General features: G+C 37.7%; 1 protein-coding gene across 7 annotated transcripts in view; it reads left to right on the forward strand.

Annotated features, from left to right (window-relative positions):
• KATNAL1 (katanin catalytic subunit A1 like 1) overlaps positions 1-20,370 on the forward strand; it is a 77,959-nt gene that overhangs the window by 38,821 nt on the left and 18,768 nt on the right. For all 7 annotated transcript variants that reach the window (XM_029210437.1, XM_029210435.1, XM_029210434.1 and 4 more), the window contains 4 exons: positions 13,625-13,752; positions 14,148-14,253; positions 18,646-18,804; positions 19,538-19,664. In XM_029210437.1, coding sequence (XP_029066270.1) covers positions 13,625-13,752; positions 14,148-14,253; positions 18,646-18,804; positions 19,538-19,664 — 520 coding nt within the window. The remainder of the gene's footprint in view (positions 1-13,624; positions 13,753-14,147; positions 14,254-18,645; positions 18,805-19,537; positions 19,665-20,370) is intronic.

Genomic DNA, 20,370 nt, shown 5'->3' on the forward strand with positions numbered 1-20,370 from the left:
TTAGGATGCTTTGTATTTCTGTGGTGTCTGTTGTAACTTCTCCTTTTTCATTTCTAATTTTATTGATTTGAGTCCTCTCCCACTTTTTCTTGATGAGTCTGGCTAATGGTTTATCAATTTTGTTTATCTTCTCAAAGAACCAACTTTTAGCTTTATTGATCTTTGCTCTTGTTTTCTTTGTTTCTATTTCATTTATTTCTGCTCTGATCTTTATGATTTCTTTCCTTCTGCTAACTTTGGGTTTTGTTTGTTCTTCTTTCTCTAGTTCCTTTAGGTGTAAGTTTAGATTGTTTATTTGAGATTTTTCTTGTTTCTTGAGGTAGACCTGTATGACTATAAACTTCCTTCTTAGAACTGCTTTTGCTGCATCTCATAGGTTTTGGATCATCGTGTTTTCATTGTCATTTGTCTCTAGGTATTTTTTGATTTCCTCTTTCATTTCTTCAGTGATCTCTTGGTTATTTAGTAACGTATTGTTTAGCCTCCATGTGTAGGTGTGTTTTACATTTTTTTCCCTGTAATTCATTTCTAATCTCATAGTGTTGTGGTCAGAAAAGATGCTTGATATGATTTCAATTTTCTTAAATTTACTGAGGCTTGTTTTGTGACCCAGGATGTGATCTGTCCTGGAGAATGTTCCATGCGCACTTGAGAAGGAAGTGTAATCTGCTGTTTTTGGATGGAATGTCCTATCAGTTAAATCTATCTGGTCTATTGTATCATTTAAAGCTTCTGTTTCCTTATTTATTTTCATTATGGATAATCTGTCCATTGGTGCAAGTGAGGTGTTAAAGTCCCCCACTATTATTGTGTTACTGTCGATTTCCTCTTTTATAGCTGTTAGCAGTTGCCTTATGTATTGAGGTTCTCCTATGCTGGGTGCATACATATTTATAATTGTTATATCTTCTTCTTGGAATGATCATTATGTAGTGTCCTTCCTTGTCTCTTGTAACATTCTTTATTTTAAAGTCTATTTTATCTGATATGAGTATTGCTACTCCAGCTTTCTTTAGATTTCTGTTTGCCTGGAATATCTTTTTCTGTCTCCTCACTTTCAGTCTGTATGTGTCCCCAGGTCTGAAATGGGTCTCTTGTAGACAGCATATATATGGATCTTGTTTTTGCATCCATTCAGCAAGCCTCTGTCTTTTGGTTGGAGCATTTAATCCATTCACGTTTAAGGTAATTATCGATATGTATGTTCCTGTGACCATTTTCTTAATGGTTTTGTTTTTGTGGATCCTTTTCTTCTCTTGTGTTTCCCACTTAGAGCAGTTCCTTTAGCATTTGTTGTAGAGCTGGTTTGGTGGTGCTGAATTCTCTTAGCCTTTGCTTGTCTGTAAAGCTTTTGATTTCTCCATTGAATCTGAATGAGATCCTTGCCGCGTAATCTTGGTTGTAGGTTCTTCCCTTTCATCACTTTAAGTATATCATGCCACTCCCTTCTGGCTTGTAGAGTTTCTGCTGAGAAATCAGCTGTTAACCTTATGGGAGTTCCCTTGTATGTTATTTGTCGTTTTTCCTTTGCTGCTTTCAATAATTTTTCTTTGTCTTTAATTTTTGCCAGTTTGATTGCTATGTGTCTTGGCGTGTTTCTCCTTGGGTTTATCCTGTATAGGACTCGCTGTGCTTCCTGGACTTGGGTGGCTATTTCCTTTCCCATGTTAGGGAAGTTTTTGACTATAATCTCTTCAAATATTTTCTCTGGTCCTTTCTCTCTCCCTTCTCCTTCTGGGACCCCTATAATGTGAATGTTGTTGCATTTAATGTTGTCCCAGAGGTATCTTAGGCTGTCTTCATTTCTTTTCATTCTTTTTTCTTTATTCTGTTCTGCAACAGTGAATTCCACCATTCTGTCTTCCAGGTCACTTATCTGTTCTTCTGCCTCAGTTATTCTGCTATTGATTCCTTCTAGTGTAGTTTTCATTTCAGTTATTGTGTTGTTCATCTCTGTTTGTTTGTTCTTTAATTCTTCTAGATTTGTTTTAAACATTTCTTGCATCTTCTCGATCTTTGCCTCCATTCTTTTTCCAAGGTCCTGGATCATCTTCACTGTCATTATTCTGAATTCTTTTTCTGTAAGGTTGCCTATCTCCACTTCATTTAGTTGTTTTTCTGGGGTTTTATCTTGTTCCTTCATCTGGTACATAGCCCTCTGCCTTTTCATCTTGTCTATCTTTCTGTGAATGTGCTTTTTGTTCCAGGCTACAGTATTGTAGTTCTTCTTGCTTCTGCTGTCTGCCCTCTAAAATGGAGCTTTTTTTGGGCCAGATTTTAGTTCCCCAACCAGGGATCGAGCCCGTGCCCCCTGCGGTGGAAGTGCAGAGTCCTAACCACTGGACCGCCAGGGAAGTCCTGAGCGTTTATAGAAATATTCAAAATAAAGTTTTAAAACTTAAAAAGTATTTTAACTAGTATTCTGAATTAAAATGAAAACATAATTGTAGGGGAAAGATTTATAAGGAAGTAGATGTGTCTATAGTGTTCACAGAATAAGATGATAGATACGCTTTACTATTGATAAAAATTTTTTAAACTTTGTTTATCTTTAAATTTTAGAGTAAAACAAGATTTTTTTTCTTAATGAGAAAATTTCCTTTGGTTTGGGTTCAGTATGTACTTTTACTTTATCTGGGAAATTGATTGGTGAATAAACATAATACTGGGTAGAAATTCTGTGCTGTCCTAAAATGGACTTTAGGAAAATGTGCTGAAAATAATTTTTCAGAGTAAGGAGCCAGGATGACCGGACATTTCTCTTAGCCTTAATTTTAATGAAAAGACAAAAATTAATTTTTAGTGATAGCATTTCCTGTTTCCTTTATGATGTCATAAATGAATGAGGATGTTATTGAATTGCCACAGAGAAGTTTTATTTTCCTAGCTAGGGGTTCTATATGTCATCACATTTATGCCGTGATATTTATTGTGAAAATACAGCTTATAACTAATAGCAAATGGTTATCCTTAAAAATTACATACTATATTTGAATATTTTTACTCTATATGATTTCAGTCAGTGGTAAGGACTCTACACAGACCAACTTCCTACACCTTGTGGTTTTTTTAGACCATAATGGAATAAAACTGATGTTTTCTGAGTATTTCTGTTCAGGAGATAGAGCCAAAGACATATTCTCTCTACCTCACTAGGACACTGAAAATGAATTAGATTTTTTTATGTTTGTAATTTGTTCAAGCTATTATGTCATAAAACAGTAAGTGATTCCATTTCAGATCCTTTTGGGATTAGTGAGGGGTACTAATAAATAAATAAATTTTCCTGCTGATGAAATTGAACTGGTTCTCCCCATTACCAAAAGCTGCATAATGGATACTTAAAAATCTGTATCTTATATATCATCTTTGTTTCTTCCTCTGTTCTTCATTTTTGTGCTGCTAACCTTGGTTTGCAGTTTAGAGAATGAAGTGGTGGCTGAAGTCCACCCATCACTCTGCTAGTAGCTTTTAGGTAAACTTTTAGAACCAGGTAAGGAACTTTCAGTCTTTATCTTACCTTCACATAACACAAGAGAAGGATATTGGTCGTGGTTTATTGGATGCTTCCCTGCTAGGTACCATTTGGAGTGATTACACAATAATTTATGAAATAATCCCAAGTAGTAGGCAGTCATTTTATCCCCATTTTTACAAATGAAGAAACTGAGATAGAGCTAAAGTATCTTATCCAAAGTCATAGAGTAAGGAATGGAGCTTTGTGAATCACAGATCTTTTTCCTCTTTATTCTAGTATTTTTCATATTATGTAGTATCCCTACCAAATTAGATTAAAAGTCTGGTTGGATTTGAAAAGAGTTCCAGAAAAAATAGATAAATGTTGATTTTAAAATGGGATTCTTAAGCAAAGAACAAAACAGCCAGGCATTTGTTGAATGTCAGATAAATTTCTCTGGATATTGTAAATTGTCTTTTACTTAAAAAGCTCCAAATAATTTTCTAAATCTTAGTTGTTCTTCATTCACATGTAAGTACTCAGAATGTCACTGGAAAATAAGCCCTTTAATAAAAGAAAAAGAACAGTTGTTTGAAGATAAAAGAGACTTTCTGAGTCACTCTGGAAACAAAAGGGATTACAATTAAAAGAAAAAACTCATAGAAACTTCATTAGAATTTGAAAGGTGTGCTTGGTTCAGTTATGATCATTGTAAGCACTCAGATATTCATTAGAACACTGGAGTCCTTAAATTCACTGGAAGCGGTGATAGGGTTTGAGGCAGTTCAGATGAAACTGACAGATATCCATTGCCATTGAAAGCTAATTTGAAATCGAGTACTGAAGGGTACTCAGTGTTGTTGGTTTTTTTAAATCAGTTTTGTGTGTTGCAACCAGCTTAAAAAGAAAAATGAAATAGATTAGAAAATTTAGACTGCATTGCCCATTATAAGGACAGTATTATTTTGAGAAAAGAATTTGTTATATAGTATGTAAAAATTTAGTTATATATTTGTATACACTAGCTCATGATTTAAGATGAATTTATTACTTTGTGTCATGGTCAAAAGTTTGAAAGCTGCTTTTCTGCTCTAGCCACTTAACTTTATAGATGTTAAAAAAAGAGATGACAGGAGAAATTACATGTTTTGCTTAAGACTCTCAGTATCTTTGGATTCTTAGTTTAGTCTTGTGAACTGTATGAGGAAGCAGCTAGTAAGAAAAGCAGTAGCAACAGGTCTTACTCTGCCTTGAGCATTCTTAACCTGTCCCAGTCCTCCCTACAAATTCCTGTGAACTCAGGGTTATTTTCCCTGTACTGTGTACGAAGAAATTGAGACACTGAAGTTACAACTGCAAGTAGGTGGTGGAACTAGGATTTGAACTCTAATACCTGAGCTTTTAACCATTATGCTGTGCAGCCTCTTATTTGAAAATGCTTGCTGTCTTATTTTAATGTATCACAAATATCTATTTCTTTTCAGAGTACCAGTTCACTTTCTGAGAGTGATTAAGTCTTTTTCTTCTTTTTTTTTTTTAAACTGCTAACAGGCTTCAAGTTAGGTCCAATCTTAAAAATGCTCTTTTTCAATAAATAGCAGTCACTGTGTATGGTGATCTGTTATTCAAGCCTTACAGTTTTTTCCCCTGAGGTACAGAATCATCATGAGGCCAGTTTGTTACGCCATTTACTTAATGTACCTTTATTAAGTGCATACTTTGTGTTAGTCATACTTCTAGGTACTAGGAAGGCAAACTTTAATATGTGACTCCTGGCCTCAAGTTGATTGTTATTGATGAGAGGGAATCAGATGAATAAATTAACCTTTACAGCCATATTTTTTAGTCTTATTTGAATGTACCTGAGAAAAATGGTTATTTTTATTTTACTATCTAAGTCTAGAGTCAGTGTAGAAATATACATAGAAATAACAAATGCATTTTTTAATTTAAAAAGGATAGTCTAAAAGTAAAATATTAGGTAACAGAATAGATGTTTTGATATTATAAACCAAAAATAAATTTAATTAATAAAATTCTGATTCTCAAGTATTTATAAGACTATGGCTTTATGGTTAATTAACTCTTAGTGAAATGAGCAGTGCTTCCATTATGATCTCATGATTAAAGCTGTATGTGCTTTTAGATAGAATTCAGATTAAAGTATGGTAAATCATCTTCAGAGACTTAATTTAAAGCTATTAAACTTAAAGGACTTCATTTCATTGAATTATAACAAATGGCCATTTTTTGAATATTTTCCTTCTCTGATTAAATGTAGGGATGTCTGATATGGAGAGATATTGTAAACTGGGTTGGAGTATTCTTTTAAATTTATTTATTTATTTATGGCTGTGTTGGGTCTTCGTTTCTGTGCGAGGGCTTTCTCTAGTTGTGGCAAGCGGGGGCCACTCTTCATGGCGGTGCGCGGGTCTCTCACTATCGTGGCCTCTCTTGTTGCAGAGCACAGGCTCCAGACACGCAGGCTCAGTAATTGTGGCTCACGGGCCCAGTTGCTCCGCGGCATGTGGGATCCTCCCAGACCAGGGCTCGAACCCGTGTCCCCTGCATTGGCAGGCAGATTCTCAACCACTGCGCCACCAGGGAAGCCCCTAGAGTATTCTTTTGAGAACTGTTGGTCGGTGGTTATACAAGTGAACAGTGACTTAAAAAAATCTTTTTATTGAAGAAAAGTGTATACATTATAAGGGTATATTTGATGAATGATGATCATCTAACCAGCAGTGTACTGGTAAACGTTTAATAACTAGTTTTCTGAAGGAAAAAAAAAGTGTATGTGTATATAAACACGTACATATACACACACAAATTTATTATAAATCTGATATAAAGGATGCGCAGCATATAATTTACAAATAATAAAATATACAGTACTCTTTAGTGTAAACTTTATAGAGCCAATGGACCCTCACTGAATGCCTTTGCTGCTTTTTGCTTAACTCTTGCAAATGTAGGTACCTATGGTTGCAGTTGACAGAGATTAGGAAGGTAGTTCTGTTAGGATATTGGTTGATATTTTGTTTTTATTAATGAGTCAGATGAAAGCGAAACAACAGAAACATATGTGGGAACTTCACTCATTGATCAATCACTTGAGCAGCTTTGATGAATCAGATCACGGTTTTCAAATACTGGAAAATTATTTCCTTCATTTTTTGTGCTATTTACATTGTAACAACTATAGAAATGACACACTTTTAAATGTAACATTTTCCCCATTACTTTAAGTCTAGACAGTTAACAAAACAAGAAATCAAGCCCTGTTTTGTAGCATTTTCTGGTTTCTCTGGTATAAATACTTTCACTATGATGGATTTCAAGCTACCAATATGAGGTCACTGAACTCAGAGTCAAGATAAGATGGGTAGTAGCCTACCATTCTATAGTGTAGACACAGTAGACTTAAGTAACCTTAAGTGCATAGGTAATAGTTAAATAGTTAGAAGTGAGGAGTTTTGAGTAATTACCACTTCTGTTTTTAATATAATTTATTCTGTTTGTGTAATTTAATTTTTATCAATGGCTGTTTTTTATAGAAAAATTCCTGCAAATTTAATAATTGGCTCTTACAAACCAGTAAGAGTCCGCTTCGGCTGACTGCGTTTAACCTCTGTAACTACCATGTAATCCATGTAACTATCACTCAGGGGTCAAGAATAGAACATTTAGCACCTCAGAAGCCATACTCAGGATCCCTTCTGATCCCTGACACTTCTTTCTCAAAAGTAACCACTATTCTGCCACTTTGTTTCCAAAGATAACCACTATTCTGATTTCTAATACCATAAATTAGTTATACCTTTTTTGAAACTTTACGTACAGTAAGTATTCTTTTTTTGTCTGGCTTTGTTTGCTCAACATATGTTGGTGAGATTTCGCCATCCTGTTGCATATCTCTGAAGTTTGTTTATTTTCATTAATATACAGTATTATACCACAGTTGAATCTGTTTTACTATTAGTGAATTTTTGGATGGCTTTCAGTTTGAAACTATTATTAATAATGCTACCTTGGATAGTTTTGTACTTATCCTTTGGTATATATGTGAGCATATATACCTTTCTAGTGAGCATATACCTAGGAGTGGAATTGATGGGCCATAGGTTATGCATATGTTAAACTTCAGTAGGTAACACCAAATAGTTTTCCAAAGTGATTATACCAATTTCCATGTCTGCCTGCAGAGCACGAAAGTTCTAGTTGCTCCACATCCTCACCAACACTTGATATTGTCTCTCTCTTGTGGGTGAATCTCATTGTGATTTTACCAGCATATCTACCATGTATTGTGTACTTATCTGATAACTTCTGAGTTTAAAAGTTCTTTAATGGGCTTCCCTGGTGGCGCAGTGGTTGAGAGTCCGCCTGCCGATGCAGGGGAGGCGGGTTCGTGCCCCGGTCCGGGAAGATCCCACATGCCGCGGAGCGGCTGGGCCCGTGAGCCATGGCCGCTGAGCCTGCGCGTCCGGAGCCTGCGCTCCGCAACGGGAGAGGCCACAACAGTGAGAGGCCCGCGTACCGCAAAAAAAAAAAAAAAAAAATGTTCTTTCATATGTTTATTGGCCATTCGTATTATCAGTGACTGTTTTTGAGAAATATCCTGTTCTGTCCTTTGGATATTAAATCACTCCACAAATTTTTTCTCTCATGGCAGCTGATTAATAGTGCTGGTTTTTGCTTTTATTTTTATTATTTTAAATTTTATTGCATTAGATTATAGTAAAGTGGTTACTTGCTGTTTTGTCCCTAAATGTTTTACTGTGTTTTACTTGTTTGTATGTCGTGTCCCCTAATGTGAGTGTATGCCTCTGAGGGCAGGATTTTTGTCTGCTTGGATCACTGCTATTTCCCAGTACCTAGAATAGTGACTGGTACAGAGTAAGTATTCATAAATATTGCTGCAAGAATGCATTTATTGATAAGTAAGCAGAATGCTATGGATTCGTTATTTCAACTTAAATATATTTTGTATTAACACTCCAATGCAAGGCATGACACTGAAATTAGTAAGCATTTTGCATTTATCAACGTACTTTCCCTTGTAAATAATAAAGTCTTATTTCTAAAATATCAGTTTAGAGATCTTGTCTAACTTTTCCTGTGTTTGCTTCTCACACTGCGGTAGGAGTAGCCCAAAGTGTGCAGCCTTACGCCATAGCGTACAAAGGGGTTGAAAGCACTGGTTCTGAAGCCAGACTGCCTAGGATCTAGCTGTGTGTCCTTGGACAATTTACTCAAGCTCTTGGTGCCTCAGTTTTCTCATCTATGAGGTAGAAATAATACGAGTACCTAACTCATAGGACCTTTAAGATTGTTATGTCAAGTGCTTAGAACAGTGCCTGGCATATAGCAAGCTGTAAACGAGTGTTAGCTGTAAAGGTAACATGACAGTGGGGAACTAACACAGGTATGATACAGAATAAAGATCATGTAAAAAAAAAAAAAGAGAGAAACAATGAGATTTCCAAGCAATTTTGCACTTGCCTTGGGCTGTTGAAGTCAGGAAACAGATGAATAAGTGGGCAAGTGAGAGGCAGTGGCTTTACCCAAAGAACCAAAGGTCAGCTATCATTCAGCTCAGACATCCCTGTGATTGGGGGCCGGTGGTTTTTATTATTAATTAGCCAGTGATTCTAACATCGGGTAGCTCATTACCTACAAGAGAGATGACTCCCTTGATGGATGGACTCATTGTTAGAAAATTCTTTCTTTTGTCGATCTGAAATTTACCTCTTCTGTCACTTTGTACTGGTCCTGGTTCTTTCCTTTGGAGTAATATAGAGTACATACAGGTAAGGAGGTCAGTTGGTTGTGTTGCTCCGTTAACATTTTCTTCTTCAGCTTAAATGTCTCTAGGGTCCCTGAGCTTCCTCCATATGACATGGGTTTTGAACCCTTTATTACTCTTCTCTCGGTATAATTTATTTGTCAACATTTTTCTTAAAATGTAAGACCCAGAGCTAGTAACTGAGCATGTTTCTCTTAGATGGCACACAGTGAAATATAAAAACTATTATTTGCATTTTAGGCCAATCTGTGTCATTAACTGACTCTATAATATTGAGTTGGTCATTAATTTTCTCATCTTCCTCAAAGAGTATACTAATGAAAGATCATAAACAAACTTTTTGATATGGGTAATTTAGATACTCGTAAAAAGAAGCTAAAATACTTCGCTTTATTGAGGAAAAAGTATATCAGCCTTCATGCTAATAATCAAATTTTTGCTAATTAATTAATGTGAAAATTTAAGCAAAGATTTCTAAGATCATTTCAGTGATGTTGCAGCTATTATTATTATTATAAACTCTACAGGTAATAATATCTTGGGTGAGGTTAGCTTTATTGCCTGAAAACTAAACTTCTTTTAGGTGTTGTAGTTAATCTAGTTGGTTAACTGAAACCAGAGCTACTACTTATATTTGATATCCCTATTTTAATTTATCTGAGTATTTGTTATGAAGGATAATTGTCACCCATTTTGTGATTTCCCAATATAACCAAATATATTATTTATTTTTAGTTTCCTTAATTTGTTGTTTAGTAACCTCACCATTTTGGTTTGAAAAAGTTCTAGAATCTTCTTTGTAGTACTTACTTTGTATTCAGGTCTCATTTCTACCATTGAGAAACTTTGGGTGCTAGGGCACGTCCTTTGACTAGCTTCTTTTTTTTTAACATCTTTATTAGTGTATAATTGCTTTACTTTGTTGTGTTAGTTTCTGCTGTATAACAAAGTGAATCAGCTATACATATACATTTATCCCCATATCTCCTCCCTCTTGGGTCTCCCTCCACTCTTCCTATCCCACCCCTCTAGGTGGTCACAAAGCATGGAGCTGATCTCCCTGTGCTATGTGGCTGCTTCCCACTAGCTATCTATTTTACGTTTGGTAGTGTACATATGTCCATGCCATTCTCTCACTTCGTCCCAGCTTACCCTTCCCCCTCCCCATGTCCTCAAGTCCACCCTAAGTCTGTGTCTTTATTCCTGTCCTGCCCCTAGGTTCTTCAGAACCTTTTTTTTTTTTTTTTTTTGACTAGCTTTATACACTGTCCTCTTCTGTGAATTGAGAGCCTTGACCTTGACTACTGCAATAGGTCTTTGTTTTTCTGCTTTTCCTTCTCCCTCCAGCCCATCCTTTTTCCATATCGCAGCTAGCAGGGTCATTTTAAAATGTAAATCAGATCCTGTCATTCCCCTGCTTAGCACATTTCAAAAATTTCCCCGTGTACTTAGAATAAAATCTAAATTCCTTCCCATGGCCTATACGGGCCCAGTGAGCTGGCCTCTGATCATCTCTCCAACTTATTCTTTTTGCTCAATACCTTTTAGCTATAGTAAATAGCTATAGACCATAGCTATAGCTATAGACCATTCAGTTTTTTCATAGCACTTAACAGTTTATAATTATGTATGTTTTGGGTTTGTTTACTTGTTAATTGTTTCCACCACAAGACTGGATGCTCAGTGAGGGCAGGTAATGTATTTTCATTCACTGATCTGAAACTGAATGTGTTGGACATAGATGGTCACATATTTATTGTTCTTAAAATCCTATGATTCCTATTACTTCCAGATAAGTGTGCAGCTTTTCCTTTCCCTTGGTAGTGTTTATCAAATCCTCCCCCACCACTTGGACATTCATATTAAAATGACTGTCTGCCTATATATATATATATATATATTTTTTTTTTTTTTTTTTTTTTTTTTTTTTTTTGCGGTACGCAGGCCTCTCACTGTTGTGGCCTCTCCCGTTGCAGAGCACAGGCTCCGGACACGCAGGCTCAGCGGCCATGGCTCACGGGCCCAGCCGCTCCATGGCATGTGGGATCTTCCCGGACTGGGTCACGAACCCATGTCCCCTGCATTGGCAGGCGGACTCTCAACCACTGCGCCACCAGGGAAGCCCTGCCTATATTTTTTAATACTAATTTTTTGGTAAGTCTAAAATTACAGTGTCAGGACTTCCCTGGTGACGCAGTGGTTAAGAATCCGTCTGCCAATGCAGGGGACACGGGTTTGATCACTGGTCTAGGAAGATCCCACATGCCAAGGAGCGACTAAGCCCGTGTGCCACAACTACCGAGCCTGTGAGCCACAACTACTGAGCCCGCATGCCACAACTGCTGAAGCCCACGTGCCTAGAGCCCATGCTCCGCAACAAGAGAAGCCACTGCAATGAGAAGCCCATGCATTGCAATGAAGAGTAGCCCCTGATCGCCGCAACTAAAGAAAGCCCATGCGCAGCAGTGAAGACCCAACGCAGCCAAAAATAAATAAATAAATAAAATAGTTACAGTGACATATCAAAGCTTGTTAAGTCCCAGATATATCAGTGTCTGTTGCATTCTTTGGTTGATTTATTTCTAGAACAGTTTTAAAATGATTACACAGTGTTCCCAGTGATTTGTTTGAATGCGACTAGCCTTGGCCTATCATTATTATAAAATGTGATTCTAGGCTGTGCTTATTTTAAATTTGTTGATGTTATTTTTGTTGCGTAGGCATGCCAGCAGTTTATTCCTTTTAAGTGTCAGTATTGGGATCTGTCATCTGAAATACAAGAATCTTTCTGAAAACTTAGCTTAATTCTGTTGCCATGCTACCCAGGGACAGTAAATTATTCATTTTGGGGTCAAGTCACCAGAGTACTGTTTGGTCATTTACCTAGTGGCTTAAAGAGCTAGAGTGTTTGCCCAAAGGGAGCCATTTAGGCCTCTCTCAGCACTTAGGATCTAGTTTATGGTTTATCTCAGATGGAGTGTGGTAGGAGAGGTTCATCCTGTTCTCTCTCTTCAGATTGAAGCTTAGGAAACTGACTCATTTTTGGACCATATTTCCTTTCCTTTTTACATTAACAGTAACTGTGGAGCTGAAGCTCTGGGGAGGTGCTTGGCTCTGTCTGCTGAAGTAGTTCCAGTGGTTGAACTCTCTCTGGCAGCTGAGCATGTTTCATTTAAAGCTCTTCAGAGCCGAGTAAATCTTGGCAGAACTCCATAGAAACCATAGCATATAATTCTTTTTTAAAGCTACTATATTATTAAATAAAGAATTTGGGGTAAAGTGATTGCTTTAATGGTCCTAATAATACTATTTTAAAAGGTCCTTTTATCATTGTCATTACAGTGACTTTATGATGTGGTCCAAGGACCTTACTAGGAAGAAACCCTCAACCCTGAGTGGGTACTTACAGGGACAGGGAAAAGGCTTTGTAAGATGCCGTTCAGAGTGCCACCTCTTTCCTCATCGCTGCCTCTTTCTTGGATGCTTAGGAGAATAGCTCTGCCATACATAACCTAGTCTTTTGGTTTTTTTAATGAAGTATAGTTGATTTACAATGTTGTGTTAGTTTCAGGTGTACAGCACAGTGATTCAGTTATACACATTACATATATATATATTTTTTTCAGATTCTTTTTCCTTATAGGTTATTACAAAATATTGAGTATAGTACTGTGTAGTGCTATACAGCAGGTCCTTGCTGGTTACCTATTTTATATATAGTAGTGTGTGTATGCTAATCCCATCCTCCTAATTTATCCCTCTCCACCATAACCTGCTTTTAAGCTTTAAGCTGACTCAGCCAGGCATGAGGTGGTCTGATGCTGTGAAAATGCATGGATCTGGGGAGTCAGGAAGATCTGAGTTAAAATCTGTACTCTGACATTTAATAATTGTGAACTTAAGTTCCTTAACTTTCTGAGACCCACTTCCCTATCTGTAAAAATAGGGTTATAATACCTACCTTGTAGGGTAGTTGTATTAAATGAGATAATATATGAGAGATTTCTTGCCATGCAGTAGGTTTTCAATTGATTTCTTTTCTTCCTCTGTGTTAATACTCAAGTATTTTTTAGTGGTGGTAGAAATCCCATGCATCCGCAAATTTAGAGGTATCTAGCTCATTTCCCTCTTACGTGCAACTGTCCCCTCAAGAATGTAAATTTGAAGTGCCTAATAAAGTTGGCCAGTTCATCTATTTCTGATGAATTAAATAGGGGAGGATGGCATTTGGGTAATTAGCAAGCAGTATTTAAAAAAATAGCCATTTAAAATGGTTACATTGCAATATTTTGAAAGCTTAATGATGTTAATTAAAATTATCTTGTTATTGATCAGCATTTTTTTGTACCTGTCCCCAGGGAAGGAAAAATATGCAAGACGGTGCAAGTGATGGTGAAATTCCAAGATTTGATGGTGCTGCATATGATAAGGATCTGGTGGAAGCCCTTGAGAGAGACATTGTCTCTAGGAATCCTAGCATTCATTGGTTAGTCTGTTAAGTTCTTGAATTACAGTAGTGGAGAAAACAGATTGTAGGTTGGCTTGGTGTGAGTCTTGTCTTGTTATCCATTCATCTCCTGATTATGACCTCATCCGTAATATGAGTGTGCAGAATTGGTAGGACAGTTCTTCTTCCAGAATATAACCAAGACATTTTCAGACTAATTTGATGTGGACATAACTGACAAAGGTTGTTAATTGAATAACATGTCCTAATTTATAATTGCAATATGTTTTCACTGATCATTTTATACAGTAAAAATTAGAATAATGTTCTTAATGTAAGAAAAATTTCATAATTAAAAAAATTAAAAGAATTGGTATTGATCATAAATCAAAGATGTCCCTGAATAAGCATGAAACTTTGCTCTTCTTACAAAGGGATGACATAGCAGATCTGGAAGAAGCTAAGAAGTTGCTAAGGGAAGCTGTTGTTCTTCCCATGTGGATGCCTGACTTTTTCAAAGGGATTAGAAGGCCATGGAAGGTGAGAATTTATTGAAGTAATATAGGTATAAAACTGCTGCTTGCATGGTAAAGAACGGCAGCACTGTAGTTTCTTTGTGTGTTTATTAACACGGTTTGTAAAGGTTGGGGGAGGTTGGGCAGCCCTCAGGTACCTGGATTTGGATTTGTGGTTGCGATATGCTGCCTCTGCCTGGCAGGAGAGGGGCCTGGAGTGGTGGAACTATAGTCTTTAGAGTCACTTCCCTCAGGGGCGCTGAGCTAGAGATGAGTTTTAAGAATTTTCTAGATGTCTGTTTTTGTAAATAAAAAGTTAGCAAGGGGCTTCCTTGGTGGCGCAGTGGTTGAGAGTCCGCCTGCCGATGCAGGGGACGTGGGTTCGTGCCCCGGTCCGGGAAGATCCTACATGCCGCGGAGCGGCTAGGCCGGTGAGCCATGGCCGCCGAGCCTGCGCATCCGGAGCCTGTGCTCCGCAACGGGAGAGGCCACAACAGTGAGAGGCCCGCGTATCAAAAAAAAAAAAAATAAAGTTAGCAAGCAAATTAAATAGTAATAGTGCATAGTCATAGAATAAGTGTTTGATCAAATAAATTATCTTTTTAAAAGCCGGCGTATTTCTCAGTAATTAATTAGTTTGAACACTTCATCTAGGCTTGGTGTAATTCTCAGATGTAATCAGAATGTTTATATCTTTTTAGCTTGCCCAGGACTAGTTCCTCCTAAGTTCAGTGTTTTCATTTTAGCATATTAAAAACCCTTCCAACAGCTGCTGCCTGGAACTTTTTTTGGTCTTAGCCATAGGCAGACTCTTTCTTTACTCTGACTGGTAGAGTGAAATAAAAGCATGATCTTACTTTGCCCTTCTGAATTAGCTGGGAAGGTCTTTTACCTTCGCAATACCTCTTCCTTGTTTGATGTGCCTAAAAGTAGAGAGGAGGAGAAATTGTGTGTTTACATAAATGGCTTGGAACACCCATGGCATTTTGATTGCCTCTCACAACTTAAAAACTTTTATAGACTGTTTGTTATAGATTTACCTAATTTGGGGACCATATTACCATAAATTTCCCCTTTATTATAACTTTAAAAACAATGTTTAAAAGAAATAATAAGGCCTTGATAAAATAGGTATTTAAAGGAGTTTTAAAACAGCTGGAATGGTAGGTATAACCTATGTATCATGACGAGCCCTGTACACTTTTAGCAAGAGGGTAATTTGCAAATGTATGAAGATCACCTTGGCAGCAGTATGCAGGCTGGATTGGAGATGGGCATAGATGGATACAGAGAGGAGTCTGATCAGGAGGCTGTTGCAATAGTCTAGCCAAACGATGAGGACCTGAACAAAGGCGTTCGTTATTTGGCCAATGAAGAATGAGTGGATCTGTGAGAGGTATTTAAAAGGTGTAAGTGATAACATTATGACGTGATGGTTTATAGGGGTAGGGAGAGGAACAAGTTTTATGACTCTTAGATTCCAGGCTTGAATTACAGGAGTATGCAGTTGCTCGGATACCAGCTACCCAAAATTGGGCCAAACTTCACAGGTTGAGGTCAGTTTTCCACAAGACTGCCCTCACTTCAGATGCCAACCACAAATTTGGGGGTCCCCAGGTCACCCTCACTCTGACAGCTGGCTGTAAATTTGGGGGTTCTCACTGCACCCTCAGGTTTGATAATTCTCTAGAATGACTCACAGAACTCAGGAAAGCATTGTACTTCCGATTATAGTTTTTGTTATAGCAAAAGGAGGCAGCTCAGAACTAGCCAAAGGAAGAAGTGCGTAGGGTGAGATCTGGGGGGATGCTGACAGTGTAGCTTCTGTTGTCCTTTCCCTTGCAAGCAGGATGCTTTACCCTCCTAGCGCATGGATGTGTGACAGTATACACAGTACTGCCAACAGGGAAGCTCACTCAGGCTTCAGTGTCCAGAGGTTTTACTGGGGTTTCATTGCATAGTCATAATTGATTGAATGGATGCCCATATGTCTCAATCTCCAGTCTCCCTTCTCTCCCCAGAGGTCTGGTTGACATCGCCTGCTCAAAGCCCCAGCCTGCTAATCACAGGGTTGGTTTTTTGGGCAAGGCCAGCCCCCATCCTGAGTCATCTCATTAGCATAATCTATATAGGGACCCACCATGAGCCACCTTATTAGCCTAAAATTTCAGGGCCCAACATGAACAACAAAGACACTCCTTTCACTTGGGAAATTCCAAGGGTTTAGAGTCTGCCTCCCAGGAACTAGGGAAAAGGGCCAGCCAAATTCTTCATTAAATAGGGTACAGTGAACTGATACTGGAAATGAAGGAGAGGAGCAGATTTAAATAGAAACAAAATATATTTAGGTGAAAACTCAGTGGGTAATTGGAAATAGAGGTCTGGAGCTCGGGCTAGAGTTTAAGTTTAAATTAAAATTGTGAGATATAAGTGGTGGTTGATAATTTGGGTATGGATGAAATTGTTCAAGGAGTTTTATAAAGGGTTTTCAAAAGAGCAAAAGATTTAGAATTGCTTTGGGAATATAAAGGGCAGGGGCAAGAGGAGACCTGAAAGCCACTGAAGATGGTCATGAGTAGGAGAAGCATCAAGAAAGAACCGTGTCATAGAACCAACCTAGGGAGCAGGGGTTTCAGGGAGAAGGGAATGAACACCAGGTATCGGCACCATCCAAGGTCAGAGAGAGGGAAAGAAGCTGTGAGTTGAAAAGTGACCATTGGTTGGGACTTCCCTGGACATCCAGTGGTTAAGACTCCGTGCTTCCAAGCAGTGGGTGCGGGTTCGATTCCTGGTCAGGGAACTAGGATCCCGCGTACTGCGCAGTGGTGCAGCCAAAAAAAAAATATGTAAAACTCAAAATAGAAGAGGAAAGAAAAGTGACCATTGGATTAGTAAATTAGGTATTTTTAGTGAAGGAGTAGAGGCAGAAGTCAGACTGTAGCTTGTGAAGAACAAATAGTAAACATAAACCATTTCTTTAAGAAGGTTGGCTGGGAAGGGGAAGGAAGAGGTAGACAGTAGCCAGAGGATTTGTAGGGTCAAGTGAAGGATTTTATTTTTTAAATAAATAGAGCCCACAGAGGAGGAGATACAGGAAATAGAGGAGATAATTGACAGGGTAATGTCATGAGGAGGGGAAATTTATAAACGCTGTACTGTATCTATGAGCTGTGTCTGCGCACAGATGCTAACCCTGGAAATTATCTCCTGCTGGACATGACCACATTAATGACATTACGGGAACTGAGAGGGCATTGAGAGGGGATGGTGGAAAGAGAAATAGAAACTTTTCTATAGCTGTGCCAATGCCATTAGTTGTCTTTACAGTTTTCAAAATATCAATCTCATGTATAAAGCCTTCTTGCAAAGCAAAAATTTTTCTTGTAAAACTAGTGATTCAAATCCTAGTGATCCCTGGTTGTCCTGGGTATCAAAATTCTATAGCTAGAAGAGCGTTTGGACGGTTTCTGAATTTAGAGTTTATGAAACTTTGATATGCACATAGTTTTCAAAGTTTAAATCCCCCAAAGCTAATTGAATTAAATTAACAAATGGCTCCAAATTCCTCTTAAGATCACGAACTATTATGCAAAAGAAATGTAGTGTTAACTATATATCTGAACTCTCATTAAAAGTGTTAGAAGAAAATAATAAGTATTTAAAAATCCGTTAGTCTTCAAGACTAGAGGATTGGTGTTCTTGGATAATTTTTACTCCTCATTGATTTATTTTTATGGAACGTTTTTCTGTTTGTTTCAAAGGTGAGAAGTAACTAAAATTTATATTTTAGTCTATGTAGTGGCTTTTTCATTACTAACACTATCTTATGTAAACTCTTAACTGCCTAGCACAGTTAAACTGATAAAAGGCTAGCTGATTTGATTATGTTTGAATCACCACTAGATTTTAGCTACCTTATTTATTAACTGATGAATGGATCTTTATTTCTGATTAAAAGTGTATATTGTAAGTGTGTTGTTAAAGATAGGTTTTGTACCTTAGGAGGGCGAGGGATATATAATTCTGCTCCATGTGGTAGAGAATGTCATCTTATTTTCATTGCTTAAACAGAGCAGTCACTCTTAAGCGGTGCTCAAGACCATACATATTTGTCTTCTGCCAGGCTCAGTAAAATCGGTGGGCTCTTTCTAAATGTACCAGGAGATTCTTTGTTGTCTAGGCCCTTTGTTAGCCCATCTCTGAGTACCTCTGATTTGAGACCTTTTGTGAAACCATTCTTCATTTTTGTTTTTTCTGTCTGTGAAATGGTATTCGTGCCCAATGCGCCATGAGTTTACTGTGGCAGTTGAGCTTATCTTTTGATGGGAAGGGTTTCGTGTACAGTAATCGTTGCTGATATTCTATTAGAAAGCACATTAATCTGATAAATCATTTCGTGTGTCCTTTGGAATTTCAGGGCGTGCTGATGGCCGGGCCCCCAGGCACTGGTAAGACCATGCTGGCTAAAGCTGTCGCCACTGAGTGCGGTACAACATTCTTCAACGTCTCGTCTTCCACGCTGACGTCGAAGTACAGAGGGGAATCTGAGAAGTTAGTTCGTCTGTTGTTTGAAATGGTGAGTGATGTTATATTCGGATTTCAAAGCACTGTTGGTGTAGGCACGTGGTATCCCTTTAATCTAGATCCGTTCACCCAGGGATCCTTTTAAGAAAGGGCAAGTGTACTTATAGTTTCACAGTTCTTGACACGCTAATAAGACACGGGGCGGTGGGTTTTGTGGAGTGGTTGATGTGTCTTCAGCATACCTTCCTCTCTGAAGTAAAAGCCCTTTGGCGTCCCGCCCAGTTCAGGTAGAAGAGACTTTGGAAATGTGTGTGGTTTGACTGATATTTCTGGATCTCTAATGAGCTGGTGAGCAGAAGTATATTTTAACATATATTTTGAAAATCAGAAATTGATCTATCATTAAAGTTTGTTCCTTTTTCAAAGTAGTTTGCAGTAGCTACTTAAGACTGCATATTTGAGGATAGATTGGTGATTTATCTTTAGAAACTTTTTGTATTATGGAAATTTTCAAACACAAAAGTAGAAAGAATAGTACCGTGAATCCTCATGTATCTGTCACCTGACTTCACCAACCATATAACTTATCTTTTATGTTTAGAAATTTTTCTGTTTCTGATATGATTGATTAATTTAACCTCTGTCTATAAGCAAGTGATGGCATTAAAGCAGTGAGAAATTTCTGCTCTTTTTCACCATTGTTTTAGTCGGAGGAAATGTCTTTTAAAAACTTCAGATTATTTCAGGAGGTCATTAAATGATTTCTTTAAACTATTTTCACAAAGGCTAGGTTTTATGCCCCCACCACCATCTTCATTGATGAGATAGATTCTATCTGCAGTCGAAGAGGAACCTCTGATGAGCATGAGGCAAGTCGCAGGGTCAAGTCTGAGCTACTCATTCAGATGGATGGTAATTGATATTTAATTACTGTCTCTAAACTGTTTTGGTCCCTTTTTGAATTTTGTGTAGATTCATACTTTGGAAATTCTCAACGACCGGACTAGAAGGCAGCTGAATGTATTTGTAATCATTTATTCATCCACGCATTTGTACATTTGTTCATGCACTCAAAAAGCATCTATTGCTTACTTGCACCATCTCAGGTTCTGAGGTTAAAAAGAAAAGGACTGTTGTGGCCTTCAAGGAGCTTACTATTTAGAGCAAAGCCTTTAGAGATGTGGCTCAGGGTCCCAGGGGTCTTTAAGACTCTTTTAAAAGGTGTGCAAAGGCCAAACTATTTTCATAGTAATATCAAGATGTTATTTACCTTTTTCACTTTCATTCTCTCACAAATCTCATTTTTAATTTTTAATAATAAATGTTGATATACTACATGCACACAAAAGCTCTTTGGAGGTCAGTAGTCTTTAAGGGTATAAAAAGGATTCTGGGACCAAAAGTTTTGAGAACCACTGATCTAGTTGAGAAGCAGGCGCTTCACAGACAATTACAATACATTGTGAGTTCTGTGGTAGAACTAAACTCTGGGTTTAGTGAAAACATAGTACGAGAGGTACCACGCGGACTAAGGGAGTCATAGAAGGGAATAGCTGACTTGGGCTTTGAAATATTGGTATAAGTTATTCAGACAAAGAAGAAAAGGCTTTGGGGAGCC

Source organism: Monodon monoceros, unplaced genomic scaffold (genome assembly GCF_005190385.1).
Source record: "Monodon monoceros isolate NGI ecotype Baffin Bay Population unplaced genomic scaffold, NGI_Narwhal_1 Super_Scaffold_8, whole genome shotgun sequence".
Lineage (NCBI taxonomy): Eukaryota > Metazoa > Chordata > Mammalia > Artiodactyla > Monodontidae > Monodon > Monodon monoceros.